At 43.4% G+C, this 22,001-nt stretch overlaps 1 protein-coding gene across 2 annotated transcripts in view; it reads left to right on the forward strand.

Annotated features, from left to right (window-relative positions):
* Nucleotides 1-22,001, forward strand: part of LOC138286509 (4-hydroxyphenylpyruvate dioxygenase) — a 560,744-nt gene that overhangs the window by 359,389 nt on the left and 179,354 nt on the right. For both annotated transcript variants that reach the window (XM_069226859.1, XM_069226860.1), the window contains exon 8: nucleotides 16,299-16,405. In XM_069226859.1, coding sequence (XP_069082960.1) covers nucleotides 16,299-16,405 — 107 coding nt within the window. The remainder of the gene's footprint in view (nucleotides 1-16,298; nucleotides 16,406-22,001) is intronic.

Here is a 22,001-nt window from a genome sequence, read left to right on the forward strand (position 1 = left end):
GTGGCATCGCCACTGTACCCAGGAGATTGAGGTGCATAGGAACAAGGCTTGGAATTAGTCTTGCAGATGGAGAGCAAGTTTGCGGCTTAGAGGTATCTGGGGCATCACAAAGCTCCTCATGGTGTGGGCAGCACGATGAAGGGGAGTGTATTTGGACTATTATGCATTTTTAACGTACATGAAAACCTTGATCTCGACACTAATCATTTGCAAGATCGGCCACTGGCGTGGAAGCACATCCTTTCTCTAGACTTCAACAGAAACCGGGCTTCTTTCACTTCCAGTGGTGCTCCATGAGGTAGAGTTTGGATTCGCTGTAGCAGGTGGCCTTTGGGTTTATATTTGCACATTTCTTGCATGACCTGGAGTCGTGCTTTGAGCCCAGACACTAGAAACATACCTCATGGGGGTTCTTCACCGACAACTGTTTATTGCAGTCCTTCCACGGCTTCAACCCTGATGTTTTTGGAGGGAAGGTGTCCCTTGCAATGTGGAATTTATTTTTTAATAAAATTTTCTGTGCGGCCTGACAGAATTTGAGGGAGTGTGCTCTGGATCTGCTTTGGAAGGCATGGAAAGAAAGGAACTGAAGTCAGTGAGGCCGCTATGTATTGGTCAATGTCACTTCTTGGGTGGGACATACCCAACATGGAGTCACACCAGGCAACCTACTGATGAATGAGGGAGTTAGTATGAAAACATTCCAGCTCTAGTCTGGCATATGAGGGTAGTCACAAGGAGAAGAATCAGTGGTTGAACGTATCCATCAGAAACACTTCTCACATAGTCTCAAAACAAAGGCAACACACTTCCAACCATACATCTTTACGGTGTAGCAAGATCTCCATTAGGAAAATTGCATCAGCTCCCCACCTGGCGGTAGTTAGCACTATATAAATACTACAGTAGAATGTAATATTTATTTTGATTTAATTAACAAGTGGCCATCCATAATCAGTATAGCCCAAACACAAAGGGAACTTACAAGTGAGTCTAGAATAAGGACTCCCTCCCAGCGATTTAAAATCCAACACTGATGACCTTAATCTTTTACTCGCAAGAAAGGCACTCAAGTTTGAGCAGGGAGACCAGGTTTATTCCAAATTAGGACTGGTTAATTCTGTAAGTAACTCCACATGCCAGGCAACACTAAATATAATGAAGCAATGTTTTTCACATTGGATGTAACAGTTGGGACGCTGACAAGACAATCCACAAAACTTGGCACAGATCTCAGTATTAGTATCAGTAATAGAAGGTACTACTGGATCCATTTTGGAAAACAACCTTGCATTCCTACACTTTAGAAAACATTTGGAAATTCTCCCCCCTTGTTTAGAAGTTTGTTACTGGAGGTCTTGAAGTAAATGAACGTTGAATGGAAATAACGGATCTGTAAAGAGTTCACACAGACTGATATTACCAAAGGGTTATCAGATAAGCTGCAATGTAAGACGGTACAAGATAATTTTGATGGAAGAACCAATCGGTGTTGAATACAAATTCAGAGCAGATAATAAAAGTAAGAGACATACCAAAAGATGTGGAACTAAATTCACATAGTCACACCACTGAATAATCCATATTGCACATGGTTATAAACACAAAAAATCTGAAAAATGAAAAGCTCCTTAAATTACGAAAAGGAAGACCTTGATACATCCAGTAGTATAAACTAGAGCTGGTCCAAAGGTATCATTTAATTTTATGTTAAATCAAATCCTCAATTGAAAACCACTCATAAATCATTAATGAGTTGTACTAATGTATGAAATAAAAATGACCCCCAGTATTGGGAATAACTGCCCTGTGAAAGAACGCAGAACTCTGAAAGGGGTTGTGGGAGCACGATATAAAAAGTGATGCCATGACATAAAATACAGACTTGCTACTGACAATGTGGGAGTAAGTCAGATTCTGTAGTTGTACACAGTTTGTGAGACAGGAGGGTGATACAGCCTTGAACACAGAATTGATACGTAACTCTGAGATCTGGATAAGAAGATTGCGGCCACCATCTAGAAACCACAATGATAATTTTCCAAACAAAACCAGTCTCTCAGACCAGAATATCAGGAAGGGGCAGGGTAGGACTGCAGTAGGGCAGAAGATATTGAATCTACACCTTGTTATGCTAATTTATGTTACGAAAAACTATAGAATGCACCTATACCTAAAGATTTCTTGACTCTGTGACAACCAAGAGTGAAAGGAGAGAGGGCTCAGGCTAATCAAATGTTTGCTTAGACAGCCAGGCCACTAAAAACTTCTTGAGCTTCAGGAAGTTAGGTGCCTGGACTGAGGAAGGGAGGAAGTTGCATAAGATTGAGCCCCAACACAGGAGCTTCTGCCCCTTGCTCTCTGTCATGTGAACGGAGGAATCCTCAACTGGTTGGCAAGAAAGGACCTGAGGGCCTGAGTAGGAATATATCTCTTAATTCTGCCTTATATGTAGGATGGAGCCTGTTCGAGAATGGATTTGTAAATTATACAAACTGTTTAAAATGGGCTGCTTGTTTGATGGGCAGATTCACTAAGGCAGAAGAGATATGCGCATGTCTATGCAGTTTACAGAATACCCTCGCTGCTGTATTTTGATTGGTTTCTAGTTTTAGTAAAGAGGTCGCAGGAAGATCCAAATATAGGGAGTTTGCATAGCCCAAGTGGAACAAAATTACCATTGCAAAATCCCCTTTCAAGGCTTCATGTGACAGAATAGGGGCGACATTCCTAATGGATTTCAATAAGCCAAAGCACTTGGCAGGGGCCGCTGAGACAGGAGGGGCACAGAGCTCATAAAGCACATAGATGTTGGTTCAGATACCCGTCCTGTGACTGTGAATAACCAACTCAGTCTTATCAGTGCCCTTTCAATTTAAAATGAACTCCAGTACTAGCTAATGAAAAACCATGTGTTTAGAGGTACTCCAAAAAAACGGTATCCTTCTCCATCAAGCATGTGGATACATGTGAATGCAGCATCCCCATATATTGCAGTAGTATGTTACACAGTGCATCTGTAACATCCCATTAACATGTTTCAATAACTCACAGATTCATGTTCCAATGCTTTATAGTTATTGTAGTTATTCGTGTGGTACATATTTTCCGATTCGTGCTCGATGCCCCTTCTAATGTGTACGTCGCTTTGTCTGTTGCTCATCTGAGAAGTATATTGGTACTTTGCAGGTTAGTGGTGATAATGCATTAACTGTTAGAGGAATGGGAGGACCAAATAGTGTCATAATAGGATTATGGTGGGTGATAACCTGATGGTCTTTTATGTGTGTTCAGTAGTGCAGGATGTACGTGCAGTGGCAAAGCGTGTGGTGCAGGGATGGTTGGGGGGCATTTTAGGTGGAAAGTAGAAATGCAGTGCTGTGATATGATATTGGGTGAACGTGTGGCGGTGTGGGTAGCACTGTAGTGCTTTAGGGGAGTAGGCTGCTGCAGAGGGTGATACAGCCTTGAACACAGAATTGATACGTAACTCTGAGATCTGGATAAGAAGATTGCGGCCACCATCTAGAAACCACAATGATAATTTTCCAAACAAAAACTGCTGCTGGGTGAAAGTGAAGTACTGAACAGTAAGTGTGTTGATGTGCTGTAGTAATTAATTTGTGCAGTGCTACAGGTTGTAGTGTTGGGCAGGGTGTTTTTTTTTATTGTGGATGGCGATATTGTGCTGGAAATGGCAGAGTGGTGCTGGGGAATGATAATGCAGTGGTACTGTTGTGCTGGGATGATAGGGCGGTGTTGAGGGTAGTATTGCAGTTTCAGGGACTGAGGTAGTAGGGAGTACTTTGAGGTAGAAAAAGATGGTAGTGTTGTGCAAGTGGATGGAAGTGTACTGGTAGGAGGTGCTGATATGGTGTTGTCATTTGATAACAGAGTGGTGGGATACAATTTCAATGGTAGTCAGGTGTCAGTTCAGGGCTGACCTATGGTTTTATGTTGTTGGGGATAGCAGTTCAATGCTGAGGGGGGAAGCACACTTCTTTGGAGTGTTGGTACAGTGGTAGGAGTGTGTAGCCCAAAGTTGGCAGTGCAGTTATAAGAACCTAATAGCGCAGTAGTAGTGAGGTCTTTCAGATGGCAGTGTGTGGTGGTAGAGTAGAGGTAGAAAATGTTAATCTGGTACTGTAAGAGAGTAGTGTGTTGGTGGTCCTGTGGCGATGTAGGGGTGGTAGTGCTGTGCTACGGTGAACAGAGTGCTGCTGAGGTTGATAATAAAATGACTTAGGGTTTGATGCAGGGTTCCTTTCTATACAGCAACATCTCTTTCTCAGTGTCTCTCATCCCCATGCACCGGTCTTGTACACCCTACCAAAGATAGAAATGGGTCCATCCAGTCTCCCCTGGTCGCCGGATTTTTTCGGGGTGTGGTTCCCTTTTGAAACCACTCTGCCAATATGTAGCTGTCTTCCTTAAACCTTTTGTTTCCCTCACACCTTCCTACGTCAGGGATAATATGGACTTCATCAGGCAAATAAAACGTAAACAATTCAACTACTCTACCTAGATTTTGGTAACCTTGGATATCCAGTTGTTGTACACCAATATCCCCCTTAGAATAATAAGAAAGATTCTGGACATCAGGGAGATGCCACACTGGGTGCCCTCCTCCTTCTTGATAGGCTGGACTGAAACTGCCCTGAACAAAAAATACTTTTTGTTCCTTGATACATACTATTACAGAAAGAAAGGTGTGGCCATGGGATCAGGTTTTGCTCCAGACTTGGCGAACCTGTTCATGGACGACAATGAGAATACACATTTGTTTAATGACACCAATCCATACAGGTCCAACTTTGGTTTCTGGTGTCGGTACATCAATTATGTTTTTTTCATCTGGGAGGGCTGCACATCTGAAGTACTAGAGTTTGTCTAGTGGATAAACTTTTGCTCACCTGACATCCAATTTACCATGGAACACAGCAATACACAAATCACTTTCCTTGATCTTAACATCAAAGGGGGGCAGGAAGCCCACTAGACACAAGGGATTTGGGTAGTGTAGGGGTAGGGTCTGCACAGAATGGGCATGGCTATGCTCCCACCCTCTACAAATAAATGGGCACTGTCTTTCTGCTCCCCCCCCCACCGGTGGTCAGATGGGGATTATTACCCCTGATCTGCTTCCCAGGATGGGCAGAAAGTTGACTAGACACCACAGAAGCATTTTCTTTTTTTCAAATAGAGGGGTGGGGGCTGCCTACCTCCTCTACTGAAGGGGGCAACAATCTTTCTGCCCACACGCCCTGCAGACTAAAGCATCTCATCCCACTGGCAAGAGGCCATTTGACTGTTTTGAGTTTTGATTGTACATATGGGCCAAGAGAGCTTTGCTAACTCCAAATACCGTCCCACTTGTAATGGTTAGCGGCTGTACTTTTAGGACTTGCCATCTGGAAAAACCTACTAGATCCTGACACTTCTGAGAACTAAACATCCGGAGGGGTCCAGGGTGGCATGCTTCACATGTACCCCATACCACTGTCTAACCCAAATGCCCTGCAAAACTCCAACTTTGCCTGAAATCACGCATTATCCCTACATATCTGTGATGGAAACTTAGGGAATCTGCAGGAATCCACACAGTTCCTACCACCCAGCATTTTCCGATCCGTACTGATAAAAACTCTGCCCCACTTGTGTGTGTGCCCAAAGCAGAGTTAGTCTAAAAACATATGAAAAAAACCTGCCCCTTTGAATCCGCTTTGGTTCCTCCTCAATTTCTATGTCTTTGGCGCTTCCCTGTCACAGGCACTTGGCCCACCTACACAAGTGAGGTATCATTTTCATCGGAAGACTGAAGGGAACGCTGGTGGTAGGAAATTTTTGCCACTGTGATGATCCCACACAGAAATGTGAAGAAAATGTGCTTTTTTAGCTACATTAGAAGTTTGCAGGGCTTTCTGGGTAAGAAATCCTCAGGGGATCCATGCAATCCACTCCTTCCTGGACTCCCCCTGGCTAATTCTCAGAAATGTCTTGGTTTGGTAGGTTTCTCTTGATGGCCATGGAAACTGGGACCAAAAATGTAGGTGCCCCCTTGCAACAATAGGTTGTTTTGTGATAGATAAGTTTGATGTGTTCACAATAAGTTTTGGGCTCTTCCCTGTTGCAGGCACTTGACCCACCCAAGTGAGGCAGCATTCTTATCGGGAGACTTGGGGGAACGCTGGGAAGCAGGAAATTCGTGGCTCCCCTCAGATTTCACAACTTTCCATCACAGAAATATGAAGTAAATGTGTTTTTAGACACATTCTGAGGTTTGCACAGGATTCTGGGTAATAGAACCTGGTGAGGGCCGCAGATGTCACCCAATCCTGGATTCCCCCGGGTGTCTAGTTTTCAAACATGTACAGGTTTGCTAGATTTCCCCAGGCGCTGGCTGAAGTAAGGCCAAAAAACCACAGCAACCCGCTTTGAAAAAAACGGGTCAGTTTTGCGTGAACAAATTTGATGTGTTCATATTGCATTTTGGACCATTTCCTGTTGTTGGCGCTAGCCCTACTTATACAAGTGAGGCACCATTTTTATCAGGAGACTTAGTGGGAACACAAAATAGTAGAACAGGTGTTATTTTCAATTGTCTTTCTCTTCTTTTGCACCTTTCAAATGTAAGGCAGTATGTAAGAAAGACTTTATTTTGAGAAATGCCATCCAATTCACATGCTAGTATGGGTAATACCCAAATTTAGAGATGTACAAATAACCACTGCTTATAAACTTCATATCATGTGCCCATTTCAGAAATACATAGGTTTCCTTGATACCTACTTTTCACTCTTTATATTTTACCAAATGAATTACTGAATATCCAGTACATAATGAAAACCCATTGCAAGGTGCAACTCAGTGTTTGGCTCTCGGTACCTAGGGTTCTTGATAAACCTACAAGGCCTATATATCCCCGAAGACAGAAGGGTCCAGCAGACTTAACAGTACATTGCTTTCAAAAATGTCATAGTTAGAGATGAAAAAGTAAACACAAGCAGCTGTTTTTTTCAACTCAATTTCAATTTTGTTTTATATCAACGGTTACTTTCAGTGAGAATACCTTGTAGGATCTACACAAATGACACTTTGCTGAATTCAGAACGTTGTCTACTTTTCAGAAATGTATAGCTTTCCGAGGTCCACCATTGTCTTCACACACATTTCTATCATTAACTGGAAGGAGGGTAAAAGCACAAACAATAGAAAAAATGGGCTATGTCCCAGTAAAATGCTTAAACTGTGTTGAAAAATTTGGTCTTCTGATTTGAATCTGCCGATTCCCGAAAGTTGGGAAAATGGTAATTTTAGCACTGCAAACTCTTTGTTGATGCCATTTGCAGGGAGAAAAAACAGACACTTTCTTCTGCAGCACTTTTTGCCCATTTTTCCCCAAAAACGTTCAATTTAGCTGTATTTTGGATAACTCCTTGGTCCCTTCTAGGGGAATCCACAAACCATGGTTACCTTTAGAATCCCCAGGATGTTGGAAAAAATTGATGGAAATTTGGCGTGCATACCTTATGTGGACAAAACATCTGGGGGGCTAGGGACAGACTACTCCAAATAGCCAAAAGAGGCTTAGTACTGGGGGAAAAGGCCTAGCAGCGAAAGAGTTAAGGAATCTGATCTCCTTATCGATCATTTGATTGAGAGAGGCTACCCTACCCATCTACTGGAGAGAGCCAGAAAATGGGCATGGTACACCCACAGGGAAACACGCAATGAGACTGACGGTCGGATAATATTTGTGAGCACGTGACAATGCCATGACGAACATTATTTTCAAACATTGGCACCTGGTCAGTAACACCATCTAACATAAGGACACTCCGCTTTGCTCATTCAAAAGGGGTCCTAATGTGAGATAAACTGGCAAAAGCAGCATTACCTACACCAGTGGTTCACAACCTTTTGACTTCTGTGGACCCCCACTTTATCATAGCTGGTTCCTGGGGACCCCCACTCAATCATTACTGAAAGCTGGAGACCTAATTTGTTAATTTCTTTTAATTTTCGAAGTAGCTGCGGACCCCCTAAGGAGGCTTCACTGACCCCCAGGGGTCCGCAGACCACAGGTTGGGAACCACTGACCTACACCCAGGGCCATACAATTCCAATGGGGCTTACCACCCATTAGAGGGTATTTTAAGCATGGCCAGCCTGTAAATTCTGTTTTCACCCATAGAAATGTATCACATGATCTGAACAGGTTCTCTAATTGAAATTCACAATGTCATTTATGCATTATGGTGCCCTAGTTCAAAAAGCTACTTAGGGCAGACCACTTAAAATCAAGGCACATATCTTACAACATCGGAGCAACATTGGAGCATGATCAACTGTAGGACTACATGAGCACCACTGGTGGACCACTATGTGGCAATGGCCCACACAGCAAACCAAATCAGATGGCAGGTCATCGAGATTCTAAGACAGGATCCAAAAGGAGGAGATCAAGCCACGAAACTACTGGAACTTGAGTGTAGATGGATGCAAAAGGTGGATTCCTTAACCAGTTGATTAAATACTCAGGATGAATGGAGTCATTTTGTTACACATGCCAGATGAGGGCAATTCCCATTTCGGGATCCTCCTTGCGGTCTATCTTTCACACCGTAATCATACGTTGAACGTTCCACCCACCCTCTTCACAGAGATGTTTTACTGTAATACACATGCCACACATACAATTTGTAATGTATCTTTCCTCTGAGTTGCCTGTGATATTGATCTCTACCTGAATTCATTGCTTTCTTTTCCTTTCTGTTTAACCCTCTTTCATATGCATGGTCACAGGCACAGCTTAAATCTTAACACCACCAGTGTTTTTGGATGCCTGTAGGCACACATACACATAACCTCCTTGTTGGACCTGGCCCTTTTTGCAGGGTCAGCCCTAAATTTTTTGCTCCTTTCTCCTGTTTTTATGACCAGTTTTTGTTGGCTTTAGGACTCTGGGCACTTTACCACTGCTAACAAGTGCTAAAGTGTGTATGCTCTCTGTGTAAATTTTATTGGTGAGTGGTTTGGTTTATCCATAATTGGCATATTTAATTTACCTGTAAGTCCCTAGTAAAGTGCACTACATGTGCCCATGGCCTGTAATTTAAATGCTACTAGTGGGTCTGCAGCACTAATTGTGCCACCAACATAAGTAGCCCCTTAACCATGTCTCAGGCCTGCCATTGCAAGGCCTGTATGTGCAGTTTCACTTCGATTTGGCATTTAAAACTGCTTTCCAAGCCTTGAACTCCCCCTTTTCTGCATGTAAGTCCCCCCTAAGGTACGCCCCAGGTAATCAACAGGGCAGGGTTCTATGTAAGTAAAAGGCAGGTGTTGGAAAATGGGTTATTGGTAAGGGCAGGTAGGTACTTACACCTAGCAACAAGCCACTAACCTCCACCTAGGTACAGTTAGGTCTCAGTAAATTAATCCCAGCTCCACCCTTGGTAGCTTGGCAACGAGCGTCAAGGCTTAACTTAGGAGACAGTGTGTAAAGCATTCAAATATCACAAAACAGTAATTAAATAAAACACAGGAAACAGTTTAAAAATCCAAAACCAATTTATAAAAATAGTTTATATTTTTATCTTTAAAATGACACACAAACGAATAAAATTGGTTCAGGGGAACCGGAGATATGAATTTTTAAAGTATTATTATTTTTCTAGCGCTTAGAAACAAAAAGCGCCAATCGGGTCATCTGGTTGCACCAGGACCGGGGCAAAGTCAAAGTTTCAGGCCGACCGCGATGGAGCCCTGCTCGGTTACAAGTCGCGGGAGGCCTCGGTTAAAAAGTTACCTTCTGACTTAGTCTCTTTTTTGAAGTTTTTCTTCACCGGGACGAACCTGCCAGTTGAATCCGACCTCCTGGAGCCCTTGTCCGGATACGCGAAGTGGGTTTCCTCGGTGGTGATTTTTACCTTCGGACTTAGTCGTTTTTTCGAGATGAAAATCCTTCGACCGGGGTAAACCTGGATCTTGATCCGACGTCCGTGGAGCCCTTCTCGGATACGATGGCTGGGAGGTCCCGGTCAACTTTTTACCTTCGGACTTAGTCTCTTTTTCTGATGTTTTTCTTTACCAGGTCGAACCACGAAGTCAGGCCGGGTCGCGGTTGAGGCAAGCCGGCTAGAATTTCCGCGGCGGGTCGGTCCCTCTCTGGAGCTTTTTTTCAAAAATTCTCAAATCTTTTCCAAACTTCTGGGGCTTCACCCAGATGTTCTTTTGAGGTTCTTTTGGGGTCCACAGCTCACCCCAAGGGTCCAGAAGTTCTGTGATGGTCCTTGGGGGTGCGGACTTCAACTCCCAGAATGCACCTGGCGCAAACTCCTTTTTGGCCACTGGGCAGTGGTCAACTGGTCTCTTTTTTTCAGGAGTTGGTGCAGGGGACTCTGGATAGCAATTTTTCACCTGTAGCAAACAGGGAGTCCCTCCTTGAACCAGTTGAAGCCAGGCAAAGTCCTTCTTGTGGTGAAGCCCAAGTGTGCAGCTGGTGCAGTCCTTCTGAGTGCAGGGTCCAGGTGCAGGCCAGGGGTCCAGCAGGGCAGTCCTTCTTCTCCTTAAGTTCTTTCTTCTTGAAATTTGGTGGGGATCTGAGGTGTGGGTGCAGGTCTGCCAGTTTTATCCTTGCTCCTGGGTGAAAAGCAGGGGGGCCCTGGTTCTCCAATCAGGGACAGGGTCGTCCCCCTGTGATGACCACTTCCTGGGAAGTGTGGCAAAAATCCATCCCAGAAGGCAACAGTCTCTAAAAATCCAACATGGATGAATCTGATTTTTGGAGGTTACATCTGGCTGAGCCCACCCACTGGTGTGGCTAAAAATCATAAACACACCCCTCTCCTGCACTCTCCTAATCTAATCAAGGGGGCACCTAATTGTCTGGGGTTGCAGGATGTGGGGGTGTTGCTGGGTGCTCCAAATGTCCTTCTCTGCCTTTGAAGACCAGTTTGGCAGCCCTCCCCCTTCCTGCCTCACCATCTGCTGAGGGGAAATTCTCTCCACCAAGCACATTCCTTTGTGTGAAGCCAGGCCACTTCACACCTCATCAAGGCAGCCTGGCAGAAGCTGCTGCAGGCTGGCCAATCAGAGCACAGCAGCAAAAACAATGCAGAGCTGAAATTGGCAACTTTTTAGGTAAAGTCTAAACTTTTTACCTGAACAAGTTATATTAAATCCAACAACTGGAAGTTGTGGGATTTATTACAACAATTAATTTGATACCAAATTCTTGGTATGTAACATTTAAGGAGACTTTAAAATTTAAAATAAAGTCTGCCCATTCTAGCCTATGAAGGCCATTTACTTCAATGAGGGAAAAACGAATTTGGCTGTTTTTACCTCACCAGGGCTTATAAATCTATTTTTATAAAGTCCCTGCTTATAGTTACATGGCACCCAGCCCTAGGGGCACATAGGGCACACCTTAGGGGTGACTTATATGTAAAAATAAGGTAGTTTAAAACTTTGGAAGTACCTTTAATTCCAAAGTCGAATTTGCATATAACTTTAATTTAAAAGCAGCCAGCAAGGCAGGCTTGCTTTTAAAATGACACTGGGCACCTCAGCAGTGCACCTAGGTGTGCACCACCTATGCTGTGGTCCCTAAACCTACATGCCCTACCATATACTAGGGACTTATAGGTAGGTTAACTTAGCCAATTATAAATAGCCTAATTTGCATATCCATTTTACACAGAGCACTGGCCCTGGGACTGGTAAGCAGCACCCAGGGCACAGCCAAGAGTCAGTAACCACCAGTACCTATCGAAAAAGAGTGGGGGTGATCAGGCAAAAAAAGGAGGACTTTCCTACAGCAGGACATTCACTTGTGTGTTTTACATGTCCTGGTAGTGAAAAACTCACAAAATCATTTTCCACTACTGTGTACCCTTCTCATAGACTAGCATTAGAACTGCCTTCATATACTTGCAGTGGTAGATTCTGGTCTGGAAGGAGTAGCTCTGTCATGTTTAGTATGGCCAGAATGGTAATAAAAAATCCTGCTTACTGGTGAAGATGGATTTAATATTATTATTTTAGAAATGCCATTTTTAAAAGTGGGCATTTCTCTGTACTTACTGCCACCTGTTCCTTACAGCCTGTCTCCAACCCATGTCTGGTCTGTGCTGGTTGGCAGCTCCCCTTGTGCATTCCACCCAGACAGCCATAAACACAGGACACTCAGTCCCACCTGCTTTCATCTGCATACTGAATGGGTCACCTTGGGCAGGAAGGGTGGAGGGGCTCTCTCTTACATTTCAAAGGTCAATGGCCTACCCTCACACAAATGACAGATAACCCCCACAGGGATCCTGGCAGACGGGACTGGGCTGAAAGGGGAACTTGTGCACTTCAAAACCATTCTTGATGTTTCCCCCACTTCAAAGGCACTTTTGGGTAAATATATATACTGGGTCTCTGACCCCACCAAATCAGACACTTCTGGATCTACACCTGGACGCTGTCAGAGGGGACTGCCTGGCTGCCGATAGGACTTATCTGGACTGCTTTTCTGAGAAGGACTGCTGCCCTGCTTGTTGCCCTGCTCCCTGCTGGCCTTTGACTCTGCTGGAAGGACTCTGCCTTTCCCACAAGTGTTCTCCAAGGGCTTGGATTGAGCTTGCCTCATGTTCTGAAGTCTCAGGGCCACAAATACTTCACCAAAAAGAAGAAAATCCCAGTGCATCGGAAAATCAATGCAATGCCTGCAGAAATCAAAGCAGTAACTGCCTCGCAGCTGAAATTTCACAGTGTTGACTACCAGATCGACGCAGCTCCTGCTCCTTCTACCAGCACGCCCAGGATTTTCAATACATCGGCCCTGGGCGTCAAAATATTCCTGCGTCACAGTGAGTCACTAAGGCTGCTCTCCTGAAAATCTACGTATCAACTTGCAGCGTGGAAAGAAACAATGCATCATCTGTGAAGCACCGGAAAATATGACACAGCACCCTATGTTTCAACGCATCTCCTCCTCTGTGGCCCCTGTGTGTCGTTATTTTTTATGCATTCAAGGTACTAAGTGTGACAAGGATATAACCACTGATTCCTGAGGAATGAGACTCATTTAGACATTATGTTACTAAATGAGTTATTGCACAAATACTTTACACACTGTCTTCTAAGTTAAGCCTGCCTGCTCTTTGCCAAGCTACCAGAGGGTGAGCACAGGATAATTTGGGTTGTGTTGTGACTGTCCCTGAATAGGATGGTGATCCCTACTTGGACAGAGTGCATACCTCTGCCAACTAGAGACCCAATTTCTAATAAACAGCCTTTCCATGAGCATGGAGTGTCTATACGAGATGTGTTTCATGAGTTGTTGGGCTGTTTAAGTTGTTGGTTATCATTTTTTCTTGATTTGTTGGACTTTTTTGTTTGTGTTTACAGCTTGCAGTAATTTACCAGCAGGTGTTCTACTTCAGGTTATTAGTCTTTTCTTGGTGCCAGCACATCATGTTGTGCGCACAACGCATGAACCGCTTGTCACCTGTTAGCTGCCCGCATGCTATCAGTCGCATGCGTACCCTCACTTGTCAGGTTTGCCCTGTCCTCCCGATCATCAGATTCCAATTTAAATTGCATGGTTTTACTCCTGTGTGTCTGAGATTGATTACGCTTCATTGTGTTTTTTCCAACCACGGGTTGTACATCATTGGCCCCTCGTACACCTGTCACTTTATTACTGGGTTTATTAACATTAGATGTGCTCCATGTAGTGCACATTTTGCACACTGCACGGGTTGATCCTGTGTTATGTAAAGATTGTTTGCAACACTTTATGTGTGCGTGTGTCCCCAAAATGTCTCCCTAAGAGTTTTATACAATAACATTCCACTCAACATGTTGTCCTGTAGGACACTGTTCTGGGATTTATCCCCACATAATAACTGCAAGGGTCTTTTTCTCGTCCTGCTTCTCTTGCTATCTTCTATAGAGTGACAAACATTCATTTTTGCTAACACATTGATCCAGATTCTGGCTAGGTAAGACAATTTTTTGGTCTTGGACTCTCGCCTACTCATCTAAGATATACCATGAGGGCAGATTGACCATCTATGTATTTCGTCTTGAAGGTTGATCCCAGTCTTTTTGTCCTGACAAAGACCCTGGTTGATTTACCCTAAACTGGGGTCAAATCGTCGACACTGCTTGGGGCCTACCCATGTATTTAATAGCAAAGTTTTCCAAATTCACATGCTCGAAACATTGTGTTTCTAATTCTTCATTCTAAGATCCAGTATGTACATACTGTAAATAAAATGTTTGTCCTTTTTCTTATGATTATGGCTCACTTAATTTGACTTTCACTGTCCCGTTACTTGGAGCATCTACCGTGAATTTTTATATGGTCAATAACATTAATTTGTTATTTCCGATACAACTTTGAATATCCTTGTGCTTGTGGATTGTTGCTTCATTCTCCGATATTGACCCATTTCTAGCTTCAACATATCAAATCATTTCCTGGTAGAACATTTGTATATATGCATAATAAAATGACGACAGTGGTTATCCTGGAAGTAGTACTGCTGTTGCTGATGTTTGACAGTGTGATGGCATGAGATGGTAGTGGCAGCACTGGGATGGTGCTGGTGGTGATAGTGCAGCATTGGAGGGGTAGTATCATTTTCTTGGTGGAAGTGTTGAATTAGGAATGGTAGTGCAGCAAAATGATGCTACAATACTGTTGAGCAATAGTGTGGCAATGAAGATAGGTAGTAATGTGATATGGGTGGGTGATATTGCAGTGATGTGGGAGTCACAAGGAGGCCAATTATGACAGTGATGTGCATGCGGTGGTATTAGAGTGCTGACCGTGGCAGTGCAGTAGCAGCTGGTGGAAGTTACAACACATTATATCTCACAACACATTAGCACCTTCCACCAGCATTCTAGAACATCACCGTTGCACCGTCACTCCATTTCTGCACTAAATCCATTACCTACCACTGTACGTCCACTCATGACCACAGCATGAGCGCAGGGGTGGATATAGTAAAGCTGTAGTGATAGTAATGTGCTGCAGTGAGGTGTTAGTGTGGTGGTATATAGTAATAGTGCTGGGGGTGAGAGTGTGACACAGATACAGTAGTGTAGTCCTTGGGTGTTACTGTGCTGTGATAGTGATTTGGTGACAGGGTGTCACTGGTAGTGCTTAGATGTGGTAACGTGGTACAGTGAACAGGCAGTGTTGGTGGGTTGTATTATGGTGATGAACGGTGGCACTGTTATGCTGTGAGGTAATAATGCCCTGGTAGTTGTATTGTAATGTGTTTTTGCAGTGGTAATGCGTGATAGCACGTTATTGGGGGTGCCACTGTGGTAGTAGAGGTATGAGTCTAGTGCAGTGAGGCAGTAGTATGTTGGCAAGTTGTAGAGTTGCATCATTTGTGAGGAAGGTTGTGTATCACTTTAGTTGTGCAGTGCTACTGTCATGTGTAGAGCTGATCTTGAAGATGGCACTGCAATGCTGAAGAAAAATCCAGTAGATTGGTGGTGATAGCGTAGTGTTGAGGAGTGGTAGTGTTGTGCTGTGAGGTAAAAATGATGCCTGACGATAGTAGTGCAGTGTTGTAGGAGATTTAGTGCAATACTTTTTGTGGAAGCACAGGCCTGCTAGGAAGTAGTTCAGTATATTGAGTCGTAGCATGGTGTTGGAAATTGTAGTATGGTCGCAGAAGGTGGTACTGCAGGCTTGTAGAGCATCTGAGTTTAGTAATGTGGTGTCTTGATAGCTGGTGCTAGCACAGTGGTTGGAACTGGTATTGGGGTGCTTTGTAGTCACAGTGCTGTGAGGCGTTACTCCTGTAATGGGGATGAACACTGCTGATCAAGGATAGTAATAGAATGGCAGTGGTTAGGAGTGGTAGCAGTGGCAGGGGTTGGGGTGAGAGTGTGGTGGTAGAATAACGATAAGAGGACAGAGGGACGGTCCATGGGGTTTTGCCTAACCACAACATGGTATTCTTACAGAGACTACCTCTGTTTGGTGAATGCAAACGCTCAAAAACACCCATCGCCATCCATCAGACTCTAAGGTTACTGTAGATGCATGATATGTATTTCAAATCTCTCAAAAAGCCAGCCCTAAAACTATTTTCTGCAGCTCATAATATTAATACTTTCACAAGTCGGACTTAAAAAAATATACTTGCTGAAGTTGCTGAGAGTTTATCAAAATTCCATGTCATCATGACATATTGCAAGTTAAACCACCTGAAAATGTCCTGGTAACAAAGCAAGGAGGTGTATCTAATGTCCATCCAATTTATTTTTCTGGGCAGTATGGCGACACCACGCATACTCTGATTGAGTACCTCGGACCATATAAAGGAACCTTCCTTCCAGGGTTTAAAGAGCCGCTGTACAGAGATCCTCTGCTGCTAACGCTGTAAGTAATTTTCGTACTAGTAATAAAAGCAGTTACTACTGGTGTCCCCTAAAAGAATAAAATAAAAATAAGGCTTGCTCTTTTGAGTTGGGGCTTTCTAAAGAGATTGCAGGTTCGTCAATGAAGAGAATTCCTGTGTGTTATAGGGAGTACAAGAAACAATACATGCTCTTCTCTCCAGTAAAACGGGCAACAATACAAGAAGGCCCTAAGGATAAAACAAAATCCATTGCTCGCAGACCTAACTACTGCCTGTAGGAGCGTGGCTTGGATTCCTCTGAACTGTCTGATTTTTTTCTTTAAGTTGTAGAAATACTTTATTTATCATAGGTATATAAAACAAAAAGCTAATAAACACTCTAAAGAAAAAGGAATTATGCTTTAACCTAGAAAATAGTGTATAATAGAATATTGTATCTAGAACAAAACATGTAGACTAGTGAATGAATCAAAACGTTAACGAAAACAGAAGAAACTATGAGTAATCCCTCTCCTTGAGGCCATCAGGACAACGATTCACATGGGGGTGGGGGAAAACTAATAAATCCTTGCATTCTACTCTCCAAAGTCTAAAGGACTGACAGGTGTTTCTTTATTGTGGGCAATGGATGCTTCTTGGGAGGCAGTATAGGGTGGAAGGTTCTTTGCTTTGGGAGGGTAGTTTGTTAGAAAAGCGCTAGATTAGTAGGCATTCGAATGGGACGTTTTCAATACATGACTTACTGTGCAATACCAGCATCACTAGCATTGTTTTCGGAAGGCACTACACAGGCCTCCTAAAAGTCCAGGTGCAAGCCAGGCTTCAAAGGTGAAGGCATTGACATATATTGACTAATTCTCCTGAAACACATGGCCACCTTTCCTGGACACTTATTAAATAGCCGCGGGTCACCACACTATCATGACTTGGAACATAAACTGATGGAATTGTAATATTAAAAGAGAAGCAGTTTTTCTCTGTGCTAAGAAACACACCCAATATGCCCTCTTCCTTTAAGCCAAATACTTGGTGGGCTTTGGATTCGACTTTCTGGGCTACTGTGAGTACATAAAGTACCTCACAAAAGCTTTTTCTATGGATCCATGAGAGTCGCCTTTCTATTTTGGAAAAACTTTCATTTTTCTCCCAACATCAACTCAGTCAGATGCTCTGGGCAGATTTGTGGTGCTTAGGGAACAGGTAAAAGGGCATCTACGGACGTATTTAAGCGTATACTTGCCACCTGGACTGCAAGATAATATACTCATATAGATATCTAATCTGATTCTGGGCTCATCCCCTGGAATCATAATTATTGGAGAAGACTTTAACACGGTGTTTAATTCGTCATTAGATATACACAGCTCAGCACACAGGTAAAATATTGATCCTATTCAAATGGGTTTCTTCATTAGGTTTGGTCTATACATTGCGTAAGTGTAACATATAAATGAGGCAGTATGCATACTATTCTAGTGCCAATCACTTCTCTTTACACATTAAATATATTTTTTATCCCAACAGCAAAATCCACCGCCAACCTGAAAATGCAGGTTTTACCATGAGGTATCTCCGATCATGCCCAGTTGAGATACTCATCAGAGGAGTGGCTATGGGGCAAAGGGGAATGTAGAGGTTAAATGCCTGGTGGTTACAAGATGAGCATCATGACAGCATTGTGAAATACCTTGAGATTAAAGCAGGCTCAGAATCCACACAAGCAACCCTCTAGAAAGTCTTCAAAACATAAGTCATGTCTTATTATAACAGCAGAGAAGGAGAGAGAGAGAAAGAGAGAGAGAGAGAGAGAGAGAGAGAGAGGAGGTACCTGAGGACCTGGAGGAATGAATTCGAACCTTAAGGGTCCATCCTGGGCAATATACAGACAGAAACCACCACCAGGGAAGTAGAAGAGGCGAAGACCGCACTTACGGGATAAATGCTAGACTCGGCCCGATATGCCTGGCTGATCACACAGCCCAGAATATATGAGAGGACAAGGCTGGCAAGCTGCTGTGCTGGTTGGTTAACAAAGAGACGGATGCTTATATTGTCCCTTCCGTTCTAGCCTGAGATGAGCAGTTGGGAACAGAAGCCATGGGAATAACAGACACCTTTGCACAGATTGCTCAATTGGGCATGCAGTGCCCACTTATAAATTATCTCATTATTAATACCTTGTCTGTTGCCAAAAGAATAGAACTGGACCTCCCTGTTGCCAACAGAATAGAACTGGACCTCCCTATCACCGAAAGTGAGATCTAGCAAGTTATACCTCAGTTGTATCCTCCACGAACCTCTGGCCCAAGCCGGCTTTCAGTGGAATTCTATAAGGAATAAGGAATATGCCTCACTGCTAACACCACACTTGCAAGCACTGTTCGATCAAGCACTGGTCACAGACGCTCTCATATCATTTAAGGGGTGCCACTATATCAGTGATCCTGAAACCAGGCAGACCCCCAAATAAAATCACCTCCTCCTGATCAATAGCACTGATAAATGTTGAGGTGAAGCTTCTAGGTAAAGTGTTGCCAAGAAGGCTTGCCAGAATGATACGTACACTGGTACATTGCAACCAAAATGGCTTTATGCCAGCGAGGGAGAAGTACCCAATATTGCCTGAGGTGACTTTGAACCAGTCTGCTAGTTTTATATGCAACCGGTGCTTCAAAAGACGGCTTTTGGCCTGCGCATCCTCAATAAGGTACTGCATACATCTCTATGGCTAGGGTACGAATATATGAGTTATGACCGGAACCCTTTCATATACAAAGTGGCCCGCAGGGGCGTCTGCTCTCACCACTCCCATTTGTAATCTTAATAATAGAGCCGCAGGCAGAGAGGTTTAGACGAGCCCCCAGCTGAGGGGCTTTCAATGGAAGAACGGGTTCGGAAACAGAGTCTTGCTTTATGTAGACGACCTGTTGCTATTCATTCAGTGGCCAGACAGTTCTCTCCCAATAATATTTCATTTGTTATAGACTAATTGTAAGGCCTCGGGTCTTAGTGTAAATTGGGGAAACTACATTTATAGTACAGTAGCAGCTTCTGTCTCAGACCGATAAAGAAACTGGGCCTGATGATACCGGAAGATATAAAACGGAATGGGGAATTTAATATTGCTCCTATGCTCAAGAAAACATAACAGGAAATGAAGGTGTGGGCAGCTTTGCCGCGTACCATAATGGGGAGAGGGAAATTTTTAAAAAAAACAAAAATGCCATTCCTCATACAAAACCATCCGCATCCCTGCGTTGCTGTAGGAAAGTACCATCTTGCCTGACATGTTACCCTCATATTTCACTGTATATGTGTTGTTTTAGTGTATGTGTCACTGGGACCCTGCCAGCCAGGGCCCCAGTGCTCATAAGTGTGCCCTGTATGTGTTCCCTGTCTGATGACTAACTGTCTCACTGAGGCTCTGCTAACCAGTCATTGTCATAAAAAAAAAGTACCTTTATTTTTAGTATATCTGTGTATTGTGTTTTCTTATGATATTGTGCATATGACAACAGTGGTATAGTAGGAGCTTTGCATGTCTCCTAGTTCAGCCTAAGCTGCTCTGCTATAGCTACCTTCTATCAGCCTAAGCTGCTAGAAACACCTCTTCTACACTAATAAGGGATAACTGGACCTGGTATAGAGTGTAAGTACCCCTTGGTACCCACTACAAGCCAGGCCAGCCTCCTACAGTTGCATTTTGTTCAATCTCTACAGTCAGAACTAAGCTCACTTCTATGGGTTGGCAGAGTTCAATGAGTCTTATTTCCCAGATGTACACAGGCCTCATTTGTTGGTGACTTAGAGATACCGGATAACCAGTTATATTTGGGCACCCCAATTAATTTGACTCAATTACTGGCCCTTTTGTGAAAGAAGCAATAAAACAGCGAAGCTGAGCTAGATCTTCTTGAACCGACAGACTTGTACTTACTGTTATAAGGAGCACCGCTCCCCCATTCACCAATAATTACGAATGCCCCTATGATTTGTTAGAGATCCGCTTTAAGGCAGGATAAACTAAAAGGTGAACTACGTTAATAAAACGCCCGACAGAACTGCAGGGATTTCGTACATGTATCTAAATTAGCATCTCAAAGATTTAAGTATTGAGTCACATTTGAAGAACCTTTCAGCAACTAGCAAACAATTTCGCCCTTGGCAAACTAATTTTCTTTAAATAAGTCCAACTTCGCCATGCCCTATAGCTCTGTAAAGAGAAGCTCGCAGACCATCCTGAGTTCCCTAGAAGCAAATATTACAAAAGAACAATTAGGAATGAAGGGCATTTAGAGGATTGAGTGATCACTAAAAGTTAACCCGTGCGACCCCTTTAAGACCAACTGCTTATGCTGTAGGATTGCACGACGCACATTTATGCATACCATCTGGAGAAGCCCGAAAATCCCTAGTTAGAATTGTGGGTTACACAATAATTCTTGAACTCAGAATAACTTTTTTAGGCATAATGGCTGGGAGGATAGAGTGCGTTTCCGGACACTGCTTGGGATAGCCTAACAAAACATCACCCGGGAATAGGGGCGTTCTGACCTTCCCACACTGAGAGGATGGCAGAAAAGAATGGACTGTTGTGTCCTGCAGAAGATTCAGTTTACAAAGCAAGGGGCTGTCAGAAGTATCAAAGGATTTGGGCCTAGTAGAGGGGGAAGGAGGCATATACAATTTGTGAAGAGATATTGATACCACGATCCCATAGCTGCGTACCTGGATTCAAATATTTGTAAAAGAATTGTAAAATACAGAACAGTGGAGGACGATATAAAACGGAAAGAGAATAAACGTAAAGTGAGGCAAAGGAGTTAATAGTGGAAAATGAATTAAAAGTACGAATACTAAGAATTAAATGAGAAGTGAAGCATGCTTAATGTAAGAAATTAGATTTTTGGTAGACTCGGGTGTGAGCCCTGGAGGCAACGTGTAAAGTATTTATGCAGCACACAACTGGTAATAAAGTGAAAACACAACAAAGGAAAAATTGAATAAATTATTTGACACCAAAGCAACAAAAATCCAATCAGCATAACTGGAGTTATACATTTTCATACATTTGAGTGAAAATGGCACCAAAAAGCGCAAAGTGCCAACTATGGATATCTGGTGGCACTGGACCGGGTCGAAGTCATAAGTTCAGCCAACTGCGATGGAGGGTCGGTCGGCTACAGTCACCAGATTAGTCCAGGTGAAAGTTTTCAAATCGGTGCCAAGATTCGTGTTCGTGGTGGAGGGGGCCACAAGGAGCAGGAAGAGCGCCACAGGAGCCTACTACAGTAACACAAAGAGCAGGCCAGGCGTCAGACAGGCATTGCTGGTGCTTTGTGTTGAATGGCTGTGCTGGTGGGGAGGTCTTGAACTCTTTTGACTATTTGGACTATTTGCATTTCATGAGTGAATCTGTTCCCTGTTCTATGACCACTAACGTTTTATGGAAATGTTTTTTTTTACTTTGTTTGGATGACAATGTAGATAACTATGAAGACACCCACATATGTATCCTGGGATCCAGTAGTTTGTGTGGATTGGGTTGATTCGGTCTCCACCACTGATATTACTCCATTCTGTCTATTTTGGGGAATTTTTGTACCTGTTGTCGAA

Source organism: Pleurodeles waltl, chromosome 3_2 (genome assembly GCF_031143425.1).
Source record: "Pleurodeles waltl isolate 20211129_DDA chromosome 3_2, aPleWal1.hap1.20221129, whole genome shotgun sequence".
NCBI classification, from domain to species: Eukaryota; Metazoa; Chordata; class Amphibia; order Caudata; family Salamandridae; genus Pleurodeles; species Pleurodeles waltl.